This window comes from Vanellus vanellus (assembly GCF_965231255.1).
Source record: "Vanellus vanellus genome assembly, chromosome: 5".
Classification (NCBI taxonomy): domain Eukaryota; kingdom Metazoa; phylum Chordata; class Aves; order Charadriiformes; family Charadriidae; genus Vanellus; species Vanellus vanellus.
This window is the reverse complement of record NC_138910.1, coordinates 37,347,510-37,369,855: the sequence shown is the minus strand read 5'-3', so window position 1 is coordinate 37,369,855 and position 22,346 is coordinate 37,347,510. Positions and strand designations below refer to the sequence as shown.

Here is a 22,346-nt window from a genome sequence, read left to right as displayed (position 1 = left end):
CCTTGTAAGCAGGATATATATGGAAGTAGGCATCCCAGATTTCAGTGCTAGTAAAGCTTTAACACTTTTCCACCTGACATCCTCATGAAGTAATGACAAATGACCTATATGGAATTATGTTAAATTGGATGCAAAAAGAGTTGAAAACTCTAAGGAAAAGAGTTATCAGTAGGTTTCTGCCCATAGAAGATAGCTTCTGAAGTAAGATGCTGCAATGAGCTGTTCTAGGTTCAGTAGTTGTTATTAATATTCTCAGAAGTAGAATAGTGAAGCAGAGTTTACACTAATAAAATCTGTGGTTAACATAAAGCTAAGAGATGGTTTGTAAGTACTCCGAAAGGCAGGATCGACATTTGATGACCAGAATGATTTGAAATGAACAATATGAAAGTCAGCTAGTCCAAGTGCAAAGTAATAATTTTAGGAAGGAAAAATCACAAATCCAAAGATGAGTATCTGTGAGGAGTCTTAGAAGCGTACTGAATTTTGTCTGACGGGAAAGAATGGAATTGTATCGCCCTTTAGGCTCCTTACTCTTGCAATTCTGTGACTTAATACTTGTGTACGTTCCAGTTTTCCATTTGTAAAACAGGCATGTTACTGCTAAAGTTGTCCATCTTCAAAGTTTACACTGCAGGTTTTCTGACAAGAGATTTCCTAGTTTGAAAAGAACGCTGAAGTTTTAATGTTGTTTTGGCTTCCTCATTCATACTACAACACGAACAATAAATAAAAATACTGCTCAGTATTGCTCTTGGGATGACTGTTTGTTGCCTATAGAGACTTGTGAAGAATATTTTCTTTTGTTGTTGTTTTCTTCACTTTTTAATTGCAATTCAAATCTTTGGTTTCCTCAGGATGAATCTGAATTTAGAGACAAACTAACTCCCATTACTATTTTTATGGAATATCGTCTGGATTACAGAACAGCTGCAGACGCCACAGGATTGCACCCTATCCTCAACCAGTTCACTCCTGCTAATATGAGCAGACAGGTATACTTCTTACACAGTCTGTGATGAGAGAACCCAGAGCCTATTTTCAGCTTTCTATTTCATCTTAGCACTGCTGAAAAATTAAGATACCAAAATATACATCTAGGCTTTAGTCTTTGAGTTATGGAAATAATGATGGTTATTCTATGCTTGTCTTCTCTTTTTTACCTTCTCTCTGTGTCAAATTTCTTTTTAGACCCATTATTCCTTAGTGCTGGACTTCCTTTTCGTGCATACTAATTAAGAGTTTTCTGGAGAAAAGCAGTTAGAGTAGTATTGAAGGTGTTAATCTTGAAGGATTGGAGTGTTTCACCTATTGCTTCTACTATGCTCCTATCTGTATTTTATGTTTATACTTATAGTTCTCTTCAGGTAATAAACATAACTTCTCTATTTGTGCCCTTAATACAAATTTTTACACTTGTTTGTAAAGAGGATGTTGGAGATGCAACTCAAGATGAACAGATTATTCAAAGTATGGAAAGAGGATTAAGATCTTTGGACATCAGTCCTAGAATTGCAGTGTGGCAGGATTAGGCACAGTGCCCCCCATATATAAAAACTCATTTGTTCTGTTTTGAGACTAATGAGATGAAGATATCTCATAGCCAGCGCTTTAGTAAATTTTTTATTTTGTGGTGAAACAATATTATTGGAAATGTACGTTACAGCAGATGCAGGAATTACTAAAACAATATTCATTTGATTTTTGCATAGGCACATATTCTGCTGGATTGTGGTGATGATAATGTCTGCAAACCAAAGCTGGAGGTTTCAGTAGAAAGGTAAAGACCTGAGAAAAATACATCAGGGAAAAGTAATTCCCTATTTGAATTCTAAACTTCAAGAGCTTGTAGTAAGCTGGTAAAAGGATGTATTGAAATAAGTAGGACTACCCAATATATACAATCTGAACTCATGCTTTTTTTTTTTTTAAGGAAAACCCATTTTCTGCTTTGTAACCTAATGTCTTTAGCATGTAATACATGGAGAGCACATAGCACCTCCCCCCACCCCAGCCTCTGCTATAAGTAGACAGTACTTATTTGTATATTTGCTAATCTGGATCTGCATAGCAAGCATAAACCAGCGTTAGCTGCAATTGTACTCCTGTTCCGTCATTTAATACTGGATAGACACATGAAGATGCGAACAGGCATGATTTTATGCAGCAAGGGGTGGAAAAGGGCTCTGTTGGCACGTGTACGACAAAATTTGTTGGTATTGGTAATATCTTTTATTAAACCTGGAAAAAAGAAACAAGTTTTAACTCGTCATTCTTTCATGAGTCTGGGCTTTTTGTGCTTTGTGTGCCCAAAAAGCCATTCTTAGTGTATTATCTCTACTCATAAATGTCATCTGGTTTTATGTCCTTAGCGCAGAGCTATACCGTATGTACATGTATGTAGGTAGTACAGTTCACAAGCACACTCATTCCTGCAAACGCTTCAGAAACTTTTTACATCAGTGTAGGTACAGCTACAACGGTTTCGTTGTTGGTGGTGAAATGAAAACACGTTGTTTGGAAAGGTATTATTTTTGTATCCGGAACAAATGTATTGCAGAGGTCTTGGCTGTATTCTGTAGTTGAGCCTCCTGTCAAGTTTCGCTATAAATGTATGCTTGTGCCTCTGCTAAGTAGGCATGTGATTCAAAATGTACGCAGTGATTTAGCTGGTCATATTCATTAGTTCTTTGTTAAAAAATGTCTCGGTGGTTTTGTGGTTTATTGTAAATTTTATAAAAAAAAGTTTCTTACAAACCAGCGTGTAATATTTGCTCCATTTTTGTGATTGTGGGCGCTTTTCTGCTTTAAACATAGTGTAGAGCTCTCCTGTTATTCCTGAAGCGTAGGTACTGCCTCTAGATTTCTCTCATGTCTTTGTGCTGTTTCAGAATGTCTCCTGTTTCTGTAAGTTCACTCAGTTCAGTACACTTTAAAACCTGAATGCAGAGCTCATTTTTACACTTGTGTTTTGTAGTGATCAGAAGCAGATCTATATTGGTGATGACAATCCCTTGACACTAATTGTCAGTGCTCAGAATCAGGGGGAAGGAGCCTACGAAGCAGAACTCTTTGTCATCGTTCCGCCCCAAGCAGATTTCATTGGTGTCGTTCGTAACAACGAGGTAAAATTCCAACTATCTTTCTCCTTTGGGTAGTCGTATTTCAGGCGCTGCTGTGGAAGTCTGTGGGAGAGGGTCTGCCAGTGGTGTTTTTTATGCTTCAATCTTAAAGCGCCGCAGAAGTGACAAGGTTCTTCCAAGCCCCAAGGCTATATAACACCTGGCTGGATGGGTACAGTCTAAGAGCCTACCGCTGGCAACAAAGGAGAATCATCTGTGTGATGGAGCTTGACACGCAGAGTTTATCCGCTACAGGCCTTTATTTGAACAGTGCCCTTGTTAATTTATTTAAATTTAGACTTAGCATGTCATGTGCTAGGTGAAGAGCTGGGCGCCTGTGAAGCAAAAAGTGATGTTGGGAACTACTATTCTCTTCCACCTAAGTATGTGGAAAGTCTCGGGTGTCAGTTATCCTGACTACACAGAATATAAACATTTATTTCCTGACTTTCCCCTGTTGTATTATAAAATATCTGTATGATTTTTGTTTCTCTGAAGACACGAGTATACTCCAAATTTTGTTTTAGCCCATTATAGCTATTTATAAGTAATATACTTTCAGATTTTCTTCATCCTTGTTTTCATTCAGTGTAATCTGTGATCAATCAATATATCTGAAAGTTGCACAATGTTAAGGGGAAAACTATTTTCCTCCTATAGCAAAGGATTCCAACTTTGATACCACATCCTTCATAAATGTTGGACCATGCCTTGGTTTGGTTCTCGTTTGCCTCTGCTACCCTAGAGCTTTGTGATGTGGCTTTATCCAAAATCTGATAGCTCCTCTAAGACCTTTTTTTAGAGTAAGCTAGTAAGTATTCATGTTATTTTGCTTTCCAATCTTTATTTTCTTATGGAGAGTTTTAACCCTTGCCTGATGGCCAAAGCTTCTTCACATAGGTTTTAAACAATCACATGGAGAAATGTCACAAAAATCATCAGTAAAATCTTGGAAAGAGCATCTATCTCACATCAAAAATACTTGTCTCCATGGAGACTGTCATATTCAGATTTTATTTAATTTTAGTGCTTGATTGTGTTAGGTTTAATAAATTGTATTAAAATTAGTAGCGCAGCATATCTAGAGTTTTTCTCCAGACTTCCATACGAGTGTCCAGAGGTAAAGAATGACGTTCCTTAATATTTCTTTCTGGTTTATTGCAGGCTTTAGCCAGACTGTCGTGTGCATTTAAAACAGAGAATCAAACTCGCATGGTAGTTTGTGACCTGGGAAATCCCATGAAAGCAGGAACTAAGGTAAGGTTTGGTCCAACAGGTGTCCGGTAGCTCAAACAGGAGTGCAGTTGGCATTTTTCTTAATCACAGTAGTGTTTGGGCAGGATGTTTACTCACAGGAATTTAAGATTAGATCTAGCTGACATTTAGCTGCCCACATTTGGTTAGTTCAGTGGTAATTGGTTTCAACTTTTCAGCTAAATTAAGGGCTGAAAGGAGTGTTCATGAGTTTTATGATGCAACCCGAAAGGAGTGGTTCATTAAACAGTGGAATTAAGGAACTCTGAGTTTGTCTTAGATTTATCCAGTATGTAATTTTTAGTATAAAATAAAGAGTTAGCTCATAACACGCCTTTCTTTTAGTGGAGACCTAATAGTGCTTCTGTCTTCTGCCTAGTTTTGTGAAGTTTGAGGGAAAGTTTTGTCTAGTTGAGACCTCTGCACTTCCACCAAATGTAGCTGAAATTGGAAGAATTAAAAAGCTATTAGTGGAGCTTGGCAGATATTGAGACAGTATGACCTAGTAAGTCTTATTTTCTGAGGAAATAAAGTGAAAATCAGTCAGTCACAATTATAAACATTTTGGTGCTTTTCTTGGGAACTGAATTGAGAACAATTAAGGTGTGCTCTGTTCTATGGTACTTTTTGCAATGCATAGGGATGCTCAGTTATGTGTAAAAATGGCTGAAGCAAGGGGGTGAGCGCGATGTAAATCTTGCATTCCTATTTTGTGGCAGCGATGCATTGGCTGAGATCTGCAGAGAGATTTCTAGTCTTGGTAAACCGGACAAGTTTTATTTGCCAGTTCTCTTTATGACCGTGTGCGTCAAGCAATTTTGTTGTAGTATAATAGTATTAGGAAGCTTTTGTCATGTATTTTATTGTGCTTCCACTGACCCACAGTGATTTTTTTTTTTTTTTTTTTTTTCTAAAGCTATTAGCTGGCCTGCGTTTCAGTGTGCACCAGCAGTCTGAAATGGATACCTCTGTGAAGTTTGACTTGCAAATCCGAAGGTACGGAAATCTATGAGCGTGCATCTCACCTGGTAGATAACGTGCTAAGGAAACAGACTGTTAGCTTCCCTCTGAACTAATTAGTTGAATTAGTTTCACTCTAGACTAATTCTTTGGTCTTTCCCCCCGTAATTGTTTTAAGAATAAACACAACTTTTTAATGAATTATGTTTTCCAAAATAGAGGGGAAAAAAATGTAAGAAAACACAGTTTTATGTTTGACTGCAGTTACAGCTTTTAGACAGGCCATGGCACAAGTGAAATACTAATAGTGAGGAACAAAACCATTTAAAGTTTCAAGAAAAACAGTATTTTTGTACCTACGTACTGTTACGATCTGCTGACACTAGTGTGGTGCCACAGAATGACTTGTGTCTTTGGGTTTCTAGCCCTGTTTTCAAACTGATGTGTGAACCCTGAATTCCTTCTGATGTAAAGCCAGAATTTCAAATTTCATGTGTTTTGTGGTTGAGGTATTTGTCTTTCAGAAAAGGCAATGCATGTGGTAGTCTGAACAGAAGCAATATGCAGTGAACCATTTTAAGTGTCGTACCGTAGCCAGCGTAAGAGAGGCTAAAAATTAAATGGAACAAACCAGTAGTATTCCTGTTAATTAGATAGCACAGCAGTTTCATATAAATATGATGAATAAATATGAATTTATACCTATTGGAGATTATATTTAAGATTGGGAGATAGGAATATCTTTACCCAATACAGTTTTATGTTGCTTAATGGACAGTACAAGACAGCTGCATTTTTTTCCCCATGGTGGACCAAAAGCTGCTTTTTTTCCATGTAAGGGCTTCATTTTTTTAATGTAGTGAGTAAACGATTCTCATTCACATAGGCATTTTTCATCTGCAAGAGTTAAATAAGTTAAACCTGCCATTCTGTTTTCATGATACAGTGGTTTGCCATACTGATCAAAGGGCTCGGCAGCCTTAATATCTCTTTGATCTTGCACTTCTGGCTGTTCAATTTTTTTCCCCGTCTTCTCCACCAGCTAGTAAGCTGTGCCAGTGGCATGCGACGCCAGTTCTTTGTTGCAGAAAGTGATCTTCTCTGGGGTGTCTGTTGTCTTCCTTTAAGCCAGCAGCTGTCACTAACTACCTTTCACTCGGAGAAAAAACAGTCAGTGAGGTTGCTCAAGTCATACTTCTTTTCTGATAAAGAAAGTTCCTGTAACATTTTACAGCTTTTATGGCAGGAAGTTCCTTCCGTGACTTCTGAATACAAGAGCGACGATGCAATTGAACATGGTAATCGCAGTTTATAGTGACAGGCATTATCAAAGTACTATCTTGAAGAGGTTTTAGAGATCACACTGGTTGTCCTAAACTCACAAAGTTGGATTGCCAAAGCTGGCACAATTCTTAGCAGAACAACTCTAGTCTCTGAAAGGATGAGTTATTTACAGGTCAGGAAGGAGACACTGTTGCATGTATCTTTTGATGACAGCAGCAATGAAGAATAATTAGAGGATTTAAGATCTTTCTAAAGGAAATTGGTTAGGTAGACAGAATAATCAGGTCTGTCGAAGGAGATCAGGATTCTGTTGGGAGCTCTGCTTTGAGGGGTCTAGGAGTGCTCTTTGTGTTTCTTTTTCTCTCTTTACAAAGTAAGTCCAAAGAAATTTTATGTATGACTGACTCCACACACCTTAATATTTGTCATCTCTTGGTGTATCTGAAGTGTAGGAATCAGATATTAACTGTATTCATTGACTGGTTTAAACACTGTGAAGAGAGGTAGGCAAAAGTAGCCCCAGCATGCTTTTCTGCCTTGGGACTAGTTTGAGGCCGGCAAGTCCCTGAGCAAAACAGACCTCTTAAAGTGGAACTTAAGGCTCTCTTAGCTATACAGTTCACATTATCCCACAGTGCTGGCATTTGAATTTTCTTACACGCAGCAGCTAAGGATCAGAGTCAGCATTAGCATTGTGTCCTTTATCGACTTCTCCCTGCGGAGGGACCTCCAAACTATGCTAAGGGTGGGACTGGCGTGCGTTTCGGTGAGAACTTGCTGGAATGTGCTCCTTAGTTTTCAGCAAACCTGCCTTCCTGCAGTGGCTCAGGAGTCATCTTATGACATTACATGCAATTATTTTAAGTGTGGGTTTTTTTTTTTTTTTTTAATATTTATTTCATTTAAGAAATTAACTTTTATTTTCTCTGCAGTTCCAACCTGTATGACAATCTAAGTCCGGTAGCATTCTATCAGGCTGACCTTGCCATTTTAGCAGCTGTTGAAATTAGAGGGTAAGCATTGATGCTGTTCTAATAAATGTCTTTCTCAAATGAGCTTTGCATATTTGCTTCTTTAGGGTTCAATGAACTTACTTTCAGGTCTGCGTAAGTTTTCAGGAAGCCTTAGGGAATTTTTTATCATAAAGAAAATATGGTTCTCTCTAGCCACCCCTGGGACTTTCTGATCTTAACTGAATAGTTACAAAATGAATTCCAAAAAGGAATGTTGTGCCTCTATTACTAGAGGTTTTTTAGGGGGAAAAGAAAAAGCAGCCCTTCATTTTTGCAGGTGCACACATTTCTCCAGATCACTTTCTTCCTCCACAAACTGAGTTTTCATCTGAAAAGCCCTGAAACCTTTTCTAAAACCAAAGTTGAAAATCCTGTTGAAGATAAGTTTGCAATGTACCTCACCTTCTTCAGCCTTAAGCATAGTATTAATATTGTAATGACTCCATTACCTCCATTACTTCTGCTTGCCAAAAATCTATACTTCAGACCTAAAAGCTATACAGTCCTCTTCCTTAACCAGTTAACTCTGATTCCCGAGTCATTATTTTTTAAAATTTCCACTACATTCATTATTGTCATCTAATTTTGTTAATATTTGAGAGGTGGGGGGATGGCATAACCGAAAAGCATTATTGCTGGCTTCACTGTTTTCAGTGCATGCTGACTTATTCTTATGGCTGTACTGATAAGCCTCTACCAATACCATCAGCAATATTTCTCATTATTGAAGTATTTCGTACTTTGTGGGTTTTTTTGGATGACATATTTATTAATGGTTTAATAGGTGTTGTAGGATGAATCCAAAGTTTAGGACAGGAAACAAATGTTTCTAAATGGAAGGTTCATCTTTTCATGCAGAGAAGAAAACTGAACATTTAATATACAAGCTACTCAACCTCTGTTCTATCAGGTTTTATACACAGAAGATGAAAAAATGGGAGATTGTATTTTAAGCATGTTGATTTTTTTGAGGTGTTCTAGAGAATTGCATTTATGGTTTCATACTTTGTAATAACGACTTGTTTGCTCCACTGTTTAGTGTGTCATCTCCTGATCACATATTCCTTCCTATTGCAAATTGGCAGCCGAAGGAGCATCCAGAAACAGAAGATGATATTGGGCCTCTAGTTCAGCATATCTATGAGGTACGCAATTACTGCTCAATTCAATTACACTGTTCTTTGATAAATGAAAAGATAGAAATCTTCTGATGTAGCTTTTCTCTGGAGTAGATGATTTTTTTTTTTCCTTCATTTTGTTCCTGCATGGGAACAAAGATACAGGTTTTTCTTAATGCTGGGTATCAATAACTGGTATCTGCAAGAAGGGTTGGAATCCCTGCGATTAGTGTGACAGGAGTGGCCAAATCGAAGAGGCTTATTTTTTTACATCATTACACATATTTTATTTTCTAGCCCTTTGAAATGTGGATAAAACATTTGAAGTAACTTGAACTCAGAAAATGACTCACGGCTGTAAATTATTCAGTATCCTCATTTGTATTCCACCTGTTCTGATTCATTATTATAGTCTTCTACTTTGAAAAATTTTTTAAGCATTTAAAATTTCCTTAAAATAATGATCATAGCTTTAATCTAGATTGTTTAATTAAACAAAACTTACCGAGAGAGCTGTGTGAATAAGAATATTTAAAAGTTGTTCTAGAACTAAAGAGACCACTTATTTGAAGAAACTTGTGGCTGTGTGTATCTGTGTTCAGAGTATCTTGACTGAGACGCATGCAGTGGCTGTGATTCATGCAATACGCTACAAAAAACATACTTTTTTTTTTTTTTCAAGGGAAAAAAAGTATCTATTTCTTCAAGGCAAAAAGCCTAATGCCATATAGCTTTTCTTCAAAGTAATTTTTATCAAATTACAGAAGTAATTTTAAATTTTGCCTGGTTAGGGACTGAAGTTCAGGTACCGTTTTTAGGTAAAGTTGTTGATGCTGTTGCCATAAGTGGTTAGAGGTAGGGGTAGTAGCAATATCATTTATGGCTCAAATATAAAGTAACAACTATATGCATGTTAACAAAGAAGGCGGCATTGTTTTTTTTATATCTGTTAACTTTATTTTCATAATCAGCTGAGAAACAACGGTCCAAGTGCATTCAGCAAGGTGATGATGACCCTGCAGTGGCCTTACAAATATAAAAACTACACACTGTTGTATATTGTTCAGTACGAAATTGATGGTCCTATGAACTGCACTTCTGATATGGAAATCAATCCATTGAAAATTAAGGTAAGCAGGACTTTTCCTTTTGCTTGAGTGGAATGAAGTGTGTGTGTTTGTTTTGGAAACACACTCAAAATACCCAAATCCGTGAGGGTATCTAACACTGAGTTAAGCTTTCATCTGTTGCCGAGGAACAAGACTGTGCTGTTTGATAGTGCTTGTCAATGTATATAGCAGGTGAAATCAAAGGTAAACAATAGATTGTCAACCCAAAGATAAATCTGTCTTGTTTCATTTTGGTTTGGTTCTTTTTCTTGAAGACTGTACTGTCTGAGTTCTAAGTCCAAAGCAATGGAATCATATTGAATGTGGTAGTGAACAAAACCATTCCAGATGCTTCTGGGCTGTTTATGTAAATTTTCTGGGTTTTGTTTCTTGGAAGAAAATGGCACTATTTTTTCTATTACTAGTTTATTTAGGTCCTCATCCAAATGCTACAGAGGTCAATAAGGGTGTTTCAGTGGGGCTATCACTGCCAGCAAAACATGCAGTTTGCAGAGCACAGAGAAGAAGAAACTTCTTTTTCCTAAGTTGGACTACACAAATAAACACCAGATAAAAACCAGCAAGTTTGATTGAGAGTAGAGAGCTGAATTCTAAGGCAATTTAGAACAAGTAGTAAAAATCAGTATATCAGTACTAGAAGAATTTAAGCAAATGTATGTATATGATTCTATGATTCTATAGAAAGTCTAAGGGAAGATATTCCGCATACGGAATAACAAATAATACTCATGTATCTTTGTTAATCAGAAAGCAACTTTCGTGAACATATAAATAAAAGTTTCCTGTGCTTTTGCTATACCATTTGTAATGATACGTTTTTACAACTCTCTTGTAAGTTTTCTCATATAAATTTGCTGTCTAGAAGAAAAGTAGCATGGCTCTGCCTAGTTCCATGTGTAAATTTGCAATTTTACATTGGGAGTTTCTAAGGGATTACTGAAATAATTTATTAAACCTACTGTATACTTTTTCAAGCTCCTCCTAAAAAAAGGTTTTGTGTATGTCTGGACATGTGTACACATGTACAGTGGTACATAGTACATCAGTACCATAATAGTACTATTTTTTTCAGAGTTAAAAACTGAAACGTAAAGGAAAAATCTTTAATAAAAGATTGCAAATTGAATTATTTATTGCAGTCTAAGAGTATTACTATTTTTCTATACATGAAAAAGTTTTGAGTTGTGTAAGAACTTAAGGCTCTGTGTTAGATCTGGGTAGAAATTTGCGTCAGTGATCTAGAAGAGGCAGGAGTAACCTCTTAGTTACAGCTGTAGGTAAAGCCAAGTTCTGAAGAACGGCTAGGATAGAGAGAAAGAAACCTGATCAGTTATATATTTTCTTGACCTTAACTTTGAAGTCTGCGAATATCTAAATGTAAGAATTATTTATTATTTGGGTTTCCTTGGTGTATCCTAGATTTCTGCTTCTAAAGAGGATGATAAGAATGAAACACTTAACAGGGAAAATAATCACGATCATCGTATCAGTCGAAGGGATGTAACAGCCATTGAAGGAGACGTGCATACTTTGGTAAGCTTTCAGCATTGATACGTTGATAATGTTTTCATTTTTTAATGGAGAGGTGAAAGCTCCATGAGATGAAGAATCATTTCAGAAAATCCACGTTCTCTATTTAAATGGTTGACAGACAAAAAAGTCACATACTCTGGAGCTGTTCTGTTTTGTTGTTGTTTCTTTTTTCCCAAGTGCATCAGTTTTCCTCAGGGTAGTCAGCCAATGAGGCATATGCCTACAGTTTTGTGTTGCTATGTTTTAAGTCCTTAAAAACCAAGGCCGAGTTGGGCACTTCGTTCAGTGTCAGTCTTCTATAATGTGCCGTTCTCTGAATTTGAAAATCAGTGCTTTGTAGGAGGAAGGCTGGTAAAATAGGGTGACTGAGAAGAAGCAGGTGCGTGCTGCAGTCGTCATCTTTGCTGCAAATTACAGTTGATTCCACAACACGTGTTTCCTGGCTGATCAGTGGACATTCTGCAATCAGACATGTGGAGAACCTGTCCTTCCTAAATGAGATGGGAAATAGTCTGTAATATGAAGTAAACGTATTACCGTATCACTGTCTTTTTAACTGCGCTTAGAGAAATGAACGTGTCTCTGCTTTGGGCAAGGCAGGACAGGCGGGCAGCTGGGAGAAATGCTTGGGAGTTTAGGGGGGACCAATGGGAATAAGGCAGTACAACTTCGATTCCACAAATGTTTAGGCTCTGGAGAGGACAAAAAAAGGGCTAAGCAAAGAAAGGGAAAATAGAAATTATTTTATGCTGAGAAAAGTTACTTTTTTTTTTTTTTGATAAAAGCTGCAAATATTTTTTAATATTTGTAAATGCAGTTCTGAAGTTTGTAGCTTTTTTTGGTTTGTGGTTGGGTTTTTGGTTTTGTTTTTTTTTAAAGGCCTTGGGTTTTGCCAGACCTTTCCATGACTTTGCAGGATTTCACCCCATATTTTCATATTTGCAATATTCTTCCTATTTTTATATGCAGGGCTGTGGAACTGCTGATTGTTTAAAGATAGTGTGTCAAGTTGGCCACCTGGAAAGGGGAAAGAGTGCAATATTGTATTTAAAATCACGCCTTTGGACCCAAACTTTCATGAATGTGAGTGACTTTGAATATTCTGTCCGTGCTTTGGAAACATAAAACCTGATTTTTGTATCCACATGCAATACTAATTTTGTTTTTTCTTACACAGAAAGAAAATCAGAATCACTCCTATTCTCTCAAATCATCTGCTTCTTTCAATGTTATAGAGTTCCCTTATAAGAACCTTTCCTTTGAAGATATCCACAATTCTACAGTAGTAAGTCATTTACATCCAGCTTGAGTTACCATACATAATTACTTCAAAATTAATACAAAACCAATGATTGTTGAGTAGGTTTTTTGTGGCTTGGTTTAATTGTCATTTTATCAAACACTTGATTCACATATTAATTTCAATTCTACACATACAATTTAGGGTAAAACAAAAATTTTTGTCCTAAAACTGGAGTTAACAATATTTGTAGCTTTAAAGACTTAACTGAAAATGAAAAAAAAAGATGAATGGTCCCGATGTTCTTGTTAATGCCATTGTTGTTAGAGAATTATTTTAGTTGAAAATTATCTTCTACTGTAGTAGCACTTAGAGCTCGAATAATGGACCTTTATTTTATTATATGAAGTACTATGTGAATGTGGAACAAAAAGACCATCTGTGCCCTAGAGTGTTTCAAAGAGAAAGGAGTTGGGGTGCACAGAGAAAGGAAGATATAGGCTATTTATTTGGGCTGCCAAATTAAAAGATTTTGGTAAGCACTATAGCATAAAAGATCTTAAGGGGTTGAAAAGGATTGCGATTGATTTATTTTTTTAATATGGTTTCTGATGCCTATCATTAACTGTTTTGTCTCTCCTACGCTTTGTGGAGTTGATTTTTTGTTTCAAGGAATACTGACTTTTAAGAAAAAAAAAAAAAAATTCTGCCCTGAATTATTTTTCTCTAATTCCCAAATATTTCCAGATTCCTACAGTTCTAGTCAAAATCATCAAGCATTACAGAATACATGTTGCCATGGTGTCACGGGTTGCAAAAAGCCAAACCCAAACCAAACAAAAAAAAAAAAAAACCCAAACCCCCAAACTCCTGTTTTTATTTAATTTGAAAACCCTATTAAAGTTGGGTCAGTGAAGCCTTTATGTCACTATTAATCTATAACTGTTTACTCACATTGGAGAGAAAAAGTAATTTATGATGTATCGAGATTATTTTGTACACTATAGAATAAAGACATGCAAGACTTGAAATAGATGAATGAACTTGGCATGTCACTGCTGAGCAAAGTGTGATTTATTGTGTTTTTCTATTAGGTTACTACAAATATTACATGGGGCATTCAACCACAGCCTATGCCTGTGCCAGTGTGGGTTATAATTTTGGCTGTCCTAGCAGGATTATTGCTCTTGGCTGTTCTAGTGTTTGTTATGTACAGGGTAAGTACTGTATTTTAGTTTTTGTATTGTTTTCTTTTCCCTACTTTTGATGTATTACTTCAAATCATACCAGCATCTTGCAGAAATACCTTGGTCCCCTAATCATCTGAATCAGTTATGGTTTTGGGGAACTGTAAAAACTTTTCAGCTTTGTCAGGAAGAAGTTGAATAAAAGAGGATGTCTGTGATTGTGCTGAATTCCTCAGTTTAATTTTTCAGCTGATATTTATTGGCTTTGGAGGTCAAAAATCAGGAAAAAGAAAGTATGAGGGGAAAAAAATCAAATAACTAATTAGTTAAGACCTGATCAAGAAGCAAAGAGAAAGGATGTGTGTGTGTTTTGAAAATCACAATGAAATTTCTTTATTGTTCTCTCAATCACAGATGGGCTTTTTCAAGCGTGTGAGACCACCTCAGGAAGAACAAGAAAGAGAACAACTGCAACCACATGAGAATGGGGAAGGAACATCAGAAGCTTAAGCAGAGTTTTATCTGTAAGACATTCTGAAATTTTAAAATGCCTACGTCTTGGTTACGAATATCGGTTTCCCCCTTAAGGAAAAAACACTCATGACTGCAAAGCGGCTGATCTCAGAAGACAGCAGTGCATACAAAATAAGAGCAATATATTTAAGTCCTCCTTTTTGTATTAATTATGTTCATACATGTGACTAATGCATCTGCACTGATTTGTGTGTGAAGAAATTAAGTAATATGTAGTGCTATTATTTTGCTTATTGGGATGTAGGAGACCTCATCTGTTTTGATTCACGGACCAACTTTACATGAATTGCTACACAGAGTCTGCGTTTGCTCTTGAAGCCAACAGCTTCCATAGATACTGGCTGGATTACACATTTAGTTTCAATTGATTTTTGTTGGAGTACACTACATTTCATTTCCTAGCTCTTGAAAGCTGGTTGCATGATTTTTCCGCCTGTTCAAAAAATACAAAAGAGATTACTCGGTGGCATCATTCACGTCTGATACCTATTCTGCATGCCTTTTCCCCTTCCTTCTCAGTCATCTGTCTTGTGGTTTCCCTCTAGACTTTGCAAGTATTGTTCTCCAGGTCCTTTGTCTCTTACTGTAGGGATTGAGCCTACAGAAATGGAAGTGAGCAGTAGAAGGCTGGGGATGTTGTACTTTCTGTGGGACCTAGTGGAAAGATTCAGGGCAAGATCCAACGACTCTGCTGTGTATTTCCATGGAGCAGGATCCAGGTATTCCGCAGAATTCTTGGCAGCATGGATCCATTCAGGTACTGCCAGGGAGAAGATGTTGGACTGTAGCTGCTAACAGCCATGCCTGATGAGAAAACCCATGGGCTTTATGCTCACGAGTCAAACCTCCACAGGGTTTGAAGTTAAGTCTGTACATTACTGGAGTTGAATTTCAGTTTCTGGCAAAACATCGGAGGGAGTACTTTGTGACAGGTTACCTGATGCACTGTGAGGAAGCTGTGGTTAATTCTCACATTCTGTGGTTGACTATGTCCAAGTGCAGGATGGAGTAATATAGGGACTGTTTAAACTACACAATCTGCCAGCCAAATGTATCTAGCGTACATCAGTACTTTAGCCACGCTCACGCCTGCCTTGCCACCTGCCTCGAGGGAACAGTGAGCTTGTCAAGTGACGCAGAGTATAGCTGGCAACGTGAAAGGGTTTGAAGAGAGAAGGTTGATTTGGCTTGTTGCCTTTCATTCGTTCATTGTTTCTTTCGTTGTACCTTTGGTTGCACAAAAGACATTTCATTGCACAAGACATTTCATTATGTTCAGTACATTTCATTACCAGAAAAGACACTAAATATTTTGTTTCATTGTTGTTTTTCTAAACGTACCGAAAGTTCAGTGGTCTAAAGCCACGGGTTTATGTCATTCTTAGCTTATTTCACTCAGCACTGGTGTGGTAAAATGAAGCTTCGTAAACTTATGAGAGAACACAAGAACACTGTCTATATGCATTTCAGTAGACATGTAACTGCAAATTAGGAGGTTGTTTGGCTTGCAACCACCTGTAGCGGTGTTGCCCAAATCTTAGAATGGACACACTTAAACTATTACAAAGGTGCCTTATATGAGATTTGTTTATTCTCTATTCCAAGAAGGGAATAAATTACATTATAAACTCCCTGTATGCAGCCACATACAGAAAAGACGACTTCTACTGTAATTATACCAATGAGATTTCTATGTAGACAAGCTCTTAAAAGGACAAAAACTTTGGTTTGGTTTTGTATCTTGGGGGTTTTGTTCAAAGCTGCATCTCCCCCACAAATACTGCAATGCCCAGTAAACCTAGAATTATCTGAAATGAACAGTTTGATTCAACTCTCATTTCTGCAGCTTTTCTGAGACTTCAAATCCACAAATGTTTTTTGTTGTTAAGTCCATTCTTACTCACTGAACTGTGATGGCATTTGAGTCATTAACAGAGACAGCACGAAAAGTGTGTGTGGGGGGGCAGTGTGTATATCAGATACAGGCTTGCATATTTATCCATTTACATGTTTTTGTTTTAGACAATTTGTTTAGCTATAATTAGTTTATATGAGAGGGTATAGGGCATAATTCTGCTTTCACTGAATTTTCAAGGTCTTCAGTGTGTGTTATTTTTGTCTTTACTTCTAGTATTGTTACTAGTAATAGAGTAAAGAATCGGGACTTCAGGCTTTGATCCTGGCCTCAAAATCTGACTTTTATAAAACACAGTTTCAGTTACTTACACAGACTTCTAGTTCACACGCTTTGTCAACTGATTATCTATATGTAAGGAGGTTGGTTTTACCCAGTCTTAATCTTAGTAAGTTAAGAGTTTTAAGAGACTGTCAGACAGATTATGGCTCTAATTCTTACATGTGTGCTTTCATTACATGTACACACCATGCTGACTTGAAATTTATTAGACTACTTGCATGTCTAGGCATTATAAGGAGATTAAAATAAAATAAATTTTAAAAAGCATGATCAGATTTCTTCAGCTCACATGGAAGGGATACCATAGCATTGTTAACGTCAGTGCTAACTGCATCTTAATTTTACTGTGGCAACTGGAAACTCATTTTGCTGATTTTCAGGATGAAAAGGTACATTTTATTGGTAAAACTACTGTAGCTATGGAAAGATTCTTCCATTTATTGTAGTTACATAAAGTAAGACTTATTTAAGTGATTTTAATTTTTCTTGCATTCTACTGGAGAATAAAAGCAAGTAGTTGCTTCTCCCCTGTCTGCCAATTTCCAGTTTGGCTAAAAAAACCCAGTAGCATATGTCAGTGGAGTATACAGGTTACTTAGTGAACATAGATATAACACCCCAAATTCAGTTTAAAGTAACATCTGTGTTTCAGGGAGGTTCTGAACAGGATGTTTTCCTGAATGGGGATGCAGGAAACATTTGATATCACTTTCTACATTCAGCAATAAGACTACAGACTGTAAATGTACTTGTGTCAGTATAAATTTCATACTGACTTACAGGCATTGATGTATTCTTACAGCAAATGTTGTATAATGACATTAAAACTTTAAGGAAACTTTAAAAAATGGACTGTGTAATGAAATTAATGCTCTTGAGTCAAAATTGATATGCATAAGATGCATACTGCAAGCATTAAAAAAACAGAAGGACAGTAACAGAGAATTAGTCCTCTTTCGAGAGTTATGTTTCAGAAGCATATTTTTATGAATATAAAATCAACAGCTATGTAATTATTTAGACAATGAAAACATTTTAAAAGAGCTATATCTTTTATAATGAAATATGCAATTATTGCACCATCTCATGATCAATATTAAAAAGTGATTTATATTACAAAATGCATATTATCTATTACTATATTTGACAATATTTAGAAAACGTAAAGCAAGGAACCGGACTTAAAAGTTTACATTTCTTTCAAGAAACTACCAAATTGTGGCGATAGCTTTCTTTTTTTTTTTTTTCAAGCATGACTGCGAAGTCAAATATGGGATACATTTGTCAACATGAGTTGAAATCATTGAGGAAATGTTCACAGATATCAGTACCAAGTTGATAATTTTGTCTCTTTTTTCTGTATTAAATTTTGATTTACATGTCGATCTTTGATTCACATGATGCTTGTGGAAACTTTAAGAAAGTTTATTATAGATGCTCTTTCTTTATAAAACATTTATTCCAAGCAAAGATTTTTAATATTTAGTTGTGTCTAAACTTGTGTCCGTGCTTCAGTAGTCTTTAAGGTAAACTCTCACGGGTATTTTGAAAATATTTCAGCTATAATCAGCATGTTCTTGGTGATTTGAAGGATTCATGTTGCACTTAGATTTTTGCAACATTCAGGTTTGCTGTTTACCCTGGCATAGGCCCTGCAGTATTTTTTCCTACACCTTCACAAATAGTCACAGAGCAGCATTACCCTGGTGAAAATCTAGGCATTTTTAATCTTCGGTCCAGACTAAGACCTATTCCACTATTTTAATGAAGTCACAGAAAACCTGACATTCATTGCAACTGGTTTTGAATGTGACCCTTTGTGTTCAACGCTGCTGGCTATTAATGAGAAAAAAAATAAATAGGATTTTATAGAAGGAAAATGGAAATCTAAAAAATAAAAAGGTGGTGGCAGACCACAGATGAGCCTTACAGCAAAGATCATTATTTTTGTTTGTTTGTTTATTTCTGAGATGGGAAGAACACATTAGTTCTCAGTTGGCAGTGGCCTCCTGTCACGGACAAATCCCACAGTTAGGATCATGATTATATGCTGAGCTGTAACTCTTGTTGACTTGAGTGGGATCTGACCTCTTTGGTACTGAATCTCTAGCTTCTAATTCCCAAGTGCAATATAACACGATCAGATCTAGTTCACTGCCGAGTCATCTGTTTATTTTTGTTTGCCTAGGAAGGGATGTAGCATTTGTTTACTTGCAGTGGTCAATATTTTTAAGGACGTCAGCAACACCAGTGTGTTAAATTGAGGTAATAAACGAATGGTATAGAAAGATTTTGATCACCCACATTGGGTGAAACATGATGTATATTCTAAAGTGTATCCATTACTAACTCTTGAGTTATTGAGAATTGGTACAATATTCTTTAAGTCCACTGTGGAAAATTTGACTAGAGACTACACAATAATGGGTTTGAGTCTGTAGTGCTACTACTGTTTCATGTTGTTACGGTATTTAGTATTTTGGTCTTTTTTTTTCCCGTGTGTAGAATTTTTATATAACACAGGAAATCTAACCTTTCATGCAATGACCTTCTTCAAATATGGCGCATTACGGTTGAATAACTTGACCCTTGGCTTTTGCAAAGTAAGTGAAGATTTAATGTAGCATTTGAATCTTCAGAAACATTTTACAGGTTTAGGTGGCTCTTTCTAGTCCATGAAGGAAACCTGTATTTGCTATGATACAAATATGTTGAAAATGTAACATTTTATTTCTTTGTAATAGAATTTTTTTGCCTTTTTGTTTTTGCTTGTGCATTAAATCAGTAGAGCATTGTTTGCACAAGCAGAAAATTAACATACTAATGAGAGTGCTGCATTTTGGGTTTCTTAGTCATGTAGTAAATACTTGTAACATAAATGGGAATATTTTCAGTAACTATGAATTTATTTCAAAGGTCTTCGGTACATTTAAGGAGAGCAATATACATTTGAAGTCACCTTATTTCTATTAAATTATAAATCTTGCAAAAAACCTGTGGGTATTGTGACACAGTAATTTTGTACTGATATCAAATATATAGCTATTAAGCTGTGGTTTTCTTTTCAGCTCATACTTTTCATCCTAATTAAAATTTGATTGATTTTATTAGGTTATATTTTTCTATATATGTATGCAATTTCAAAATATTATGATTGGATAAACTGAAAAATGTAAGTATTGAATTGATCCTGATATTTAGAATTTTGGAATAAAATACCTCTTAATTAACAGGAATTGTGGGTTTGTTTTGTTTTCTTTTTTTTAATCCTAGGCATATTTTTTAAAGTGCATTTAATTCACCTGAAAATATTTATAGTATATGTTTGTAATACACGAAAAGGTTACATTTACACAACTTTTACTTTCTTAGCTAAAGTGGCACATATTAAGTCAAAAAATTCTGTAATTGCAAGCAAGAAAGGATCTACTTACAAATTATATTCTGTCACCAAAAAACTGGTTTCCTACCAGTTTTTTTGTACACAAAAAATATTTATTTCAGATTTCATAGTTGCTACATCACTGTAGAAAAACGGTAAATTCTTATCCTTTGGTTATGAAAATTCTCAGAGAGGTGGTGTTTCTTTTTTTGTTGTATTACTAGACTAATTTTATGTTAGTATTACATTCTTTCTGATTAACAATCATACTCGTCTTTGTGAGTGGGGTGACAGTAAATATTTTGTGTCACAATAAAGGTATATGTTTATTTTACATTGCTAGAACACTTACCTAGTGACAAATGTTGGTGTTTGTGAATCCTTTAGAAAAACTCCAAAGTGCTGAGTTCCCTGGATTGCTAGTAGAGAATTTGTTAAACTAAAGAAAAAAAATAAAAAAGGACACTGGAATTGCCATCCCTGGAGATGGGTAGACGTGGTGCTTAGGGACATGGTGTAGTGGTGGTTTTGGCAGTGTTAGGTTGATGATTGGAATAGATGATCTTAAAGGTCCCTTCCAAACCAGACGATTCTATGACACTGAAAAGATGAAAAACTGGTATTTTTGTTGTAATTAACAGCTTCCAGTGACCTCACAGTAGCTACACCTAATGCGCGTAAGAAACATCACAGCAGTAGTCGAAATGTGACTCTTACTATTTGTTCAATACACGCTGCAGCCAGCACAGGCCTAGTTTTAGTTAAATAACTAACCTTCAGTTAGTTATCAGCACAGTGATCACTGTATCTGTTTAGCAGTTCCAAATTAATGCATTATTGAGAAATTAGTGACAACAGCTGTCTCATTACAGCAACAAGGCAACACAGTGGTTCTTCAAATTCCCATCTTATGCCATAACCACCTTAAACAAAACGATGGTCCATGTCTTGAGGTTATTTACATCAACACAACTCCATTGCCTCGAGTCATGCTGCTTTACATTGTCTAGGTTTCTGACTCTTTGCATACATGTACAATATTTTATTGTATGCTTCTGTCATTAGTAAGTTTGCAAATTAATTGCTAATACATTAACACTTCATTACATATTAGTACATTAATGTATTTTTGAATTGCCAGTTCAATTAATTTTAAGAACAGGGTGAAAAATTGTAAAGACTTCCTTTTTTAAAAGAAGTAGTTGTATGAAGATCTCATCAATATATTGTCTCAAATAAAGAATTAGGGTTAGCACTGTAAGCAGCCCATCTTCACACAACATATTTCATAATCAGTTTGTTTTACTGCATCTTTCTGGTAAACCTTCTAAAAGTTTGGTGCTAAATCATTATCTCTCTTGACAGACATACAGGACACGCCAAGACTAAGCTTGCAGGACACAAATGCACAACACAGGCCTTCCACGTTACCATAATGTGGTACTGTAAAATGTGTGTAAAATACCACATTACTAGTCTTTATGATTTCACAGGAAGACCATGTCTGTGTGTTACTGTTTTTCAGAGAGTTTTGCAGAATCTGTCTACATCTACATTTCTGTTTCATTTGTGTACATGCTTTTCCTGACAAAATATCAGAGGCCATGTTACATCTCTTCAATGGTTGATGATGGTTGTAATTTCTTTAAAGTTTGAAGAGTGTGTGAGCAACCTTTAAAGACTATAGGAGTTACTGCTGGACATACTTCCTCAAGTAAATACTCAGGTAGTTGAAATAAATTACTTATTATCAGCTTTCACCAAAGAAGATTTGGTTAAAAAAACATAATCCTGATTATGATTTTTTTTTCTGAAACGTGTGTTGCTGTGTACTCTTAATTCCGTCTCAGTAATTTATCTAAATGCAGTACAATGAATTTCCACGTGCCTTATTCCTTTTTAGAGCCATTTTCAATAAAACTTTTATCACACATTTAACAGATCTGTTTCAGAACTTTATAAATGAATAATTGTGCACGCTCACATCATCAATTTTAAATATTGCAGCTGCCAAGTTGGTTCAACTATTCCTCACCAAATAAATTTATATTTTTCTAAAAGCCCAAGTCTACAAACGTTTGGAAATGAACATGTATGTGATCCACATTTTCTCAATACCACATACTCATGCATCAGCCAAATTCATTAACAAAGTGTTGTGGTCCAACCCAGTAGGCAGCTAAACACCACACAGCTGTTCACTCACTCCCCCACAGTGGGATGGGGGAGAGAGAAGAGTAAAAGTGAGAAAAGTCGTGGGTTGAGATAAAGACAGTTTAATAGGTAAAGCAAAAGCTGTCCACACAAGCAAAGCAAAACAAGGAATTCATTCACTGCTTCCCACCAGCAGGCAGGTGTTCAGCCATCTCCGGGAAAGCAGGGCTACATCATG

General features: G+C 36.1%; 1 protein-coding gene across 1 annotated transcript in view; it reads left to right on the top strand.

The window, feature by feature from the left end:
* Positions 1-14,440, top strand: part of ITGAV (integrin subunit alpha V) — a 44,825-nt gene extending 30,385 nt beyond the window's left edge. Inside the window, exons 18-30 of the mRNA XM_082484136.1 lie at positions 858-995; positions 1,713-1,780; positions 2,978-3,125; positions 4,287-4,379; positions 5,293-5,372; positions 7,553-7,633; positions 8,673-8,778; positions 9,723-9,881; positions 11,301-11,414; positions 12,384-12,497; positions 12,592-12,699; positions 13,749-13,871; positions 14,256-14,440. Of these exons, the coding sequence (XP_082340262.1) occupies positions 858-995; positions 1,713-1,780; positions 2,978-3,125; positions 4,287-4,379; positions 5,293-5,372; positions 7,553-7,633; positions 8,673-8,778; positions 9,723-9,881; positions 11,301-11,414; positions 12,384-12,497; positions 12,592-12,699; positions 13,749-13,871; positions 14,256-14,351 (1,428 nt within the window). The 3' untranslated portion in view covers positions 14,352-14,440. The remainder of the gene's footprint in view (positions 1-857; positions 996-1,712; positions 1,781-2,977; positions 3,126-4,286; positions 4,380-5,292; positions 5,373-7,552; positions 7,634-8,672; positions 8,779-9,722; positions 9,882-11,300; positions 11,415-12,383; positions 12,498-12,591; positions 12,700-13,748; positions 13,872-14,255) is intronic.
* Positions 14,441-22,346: the final 7,906 nt, after the last annotated feature.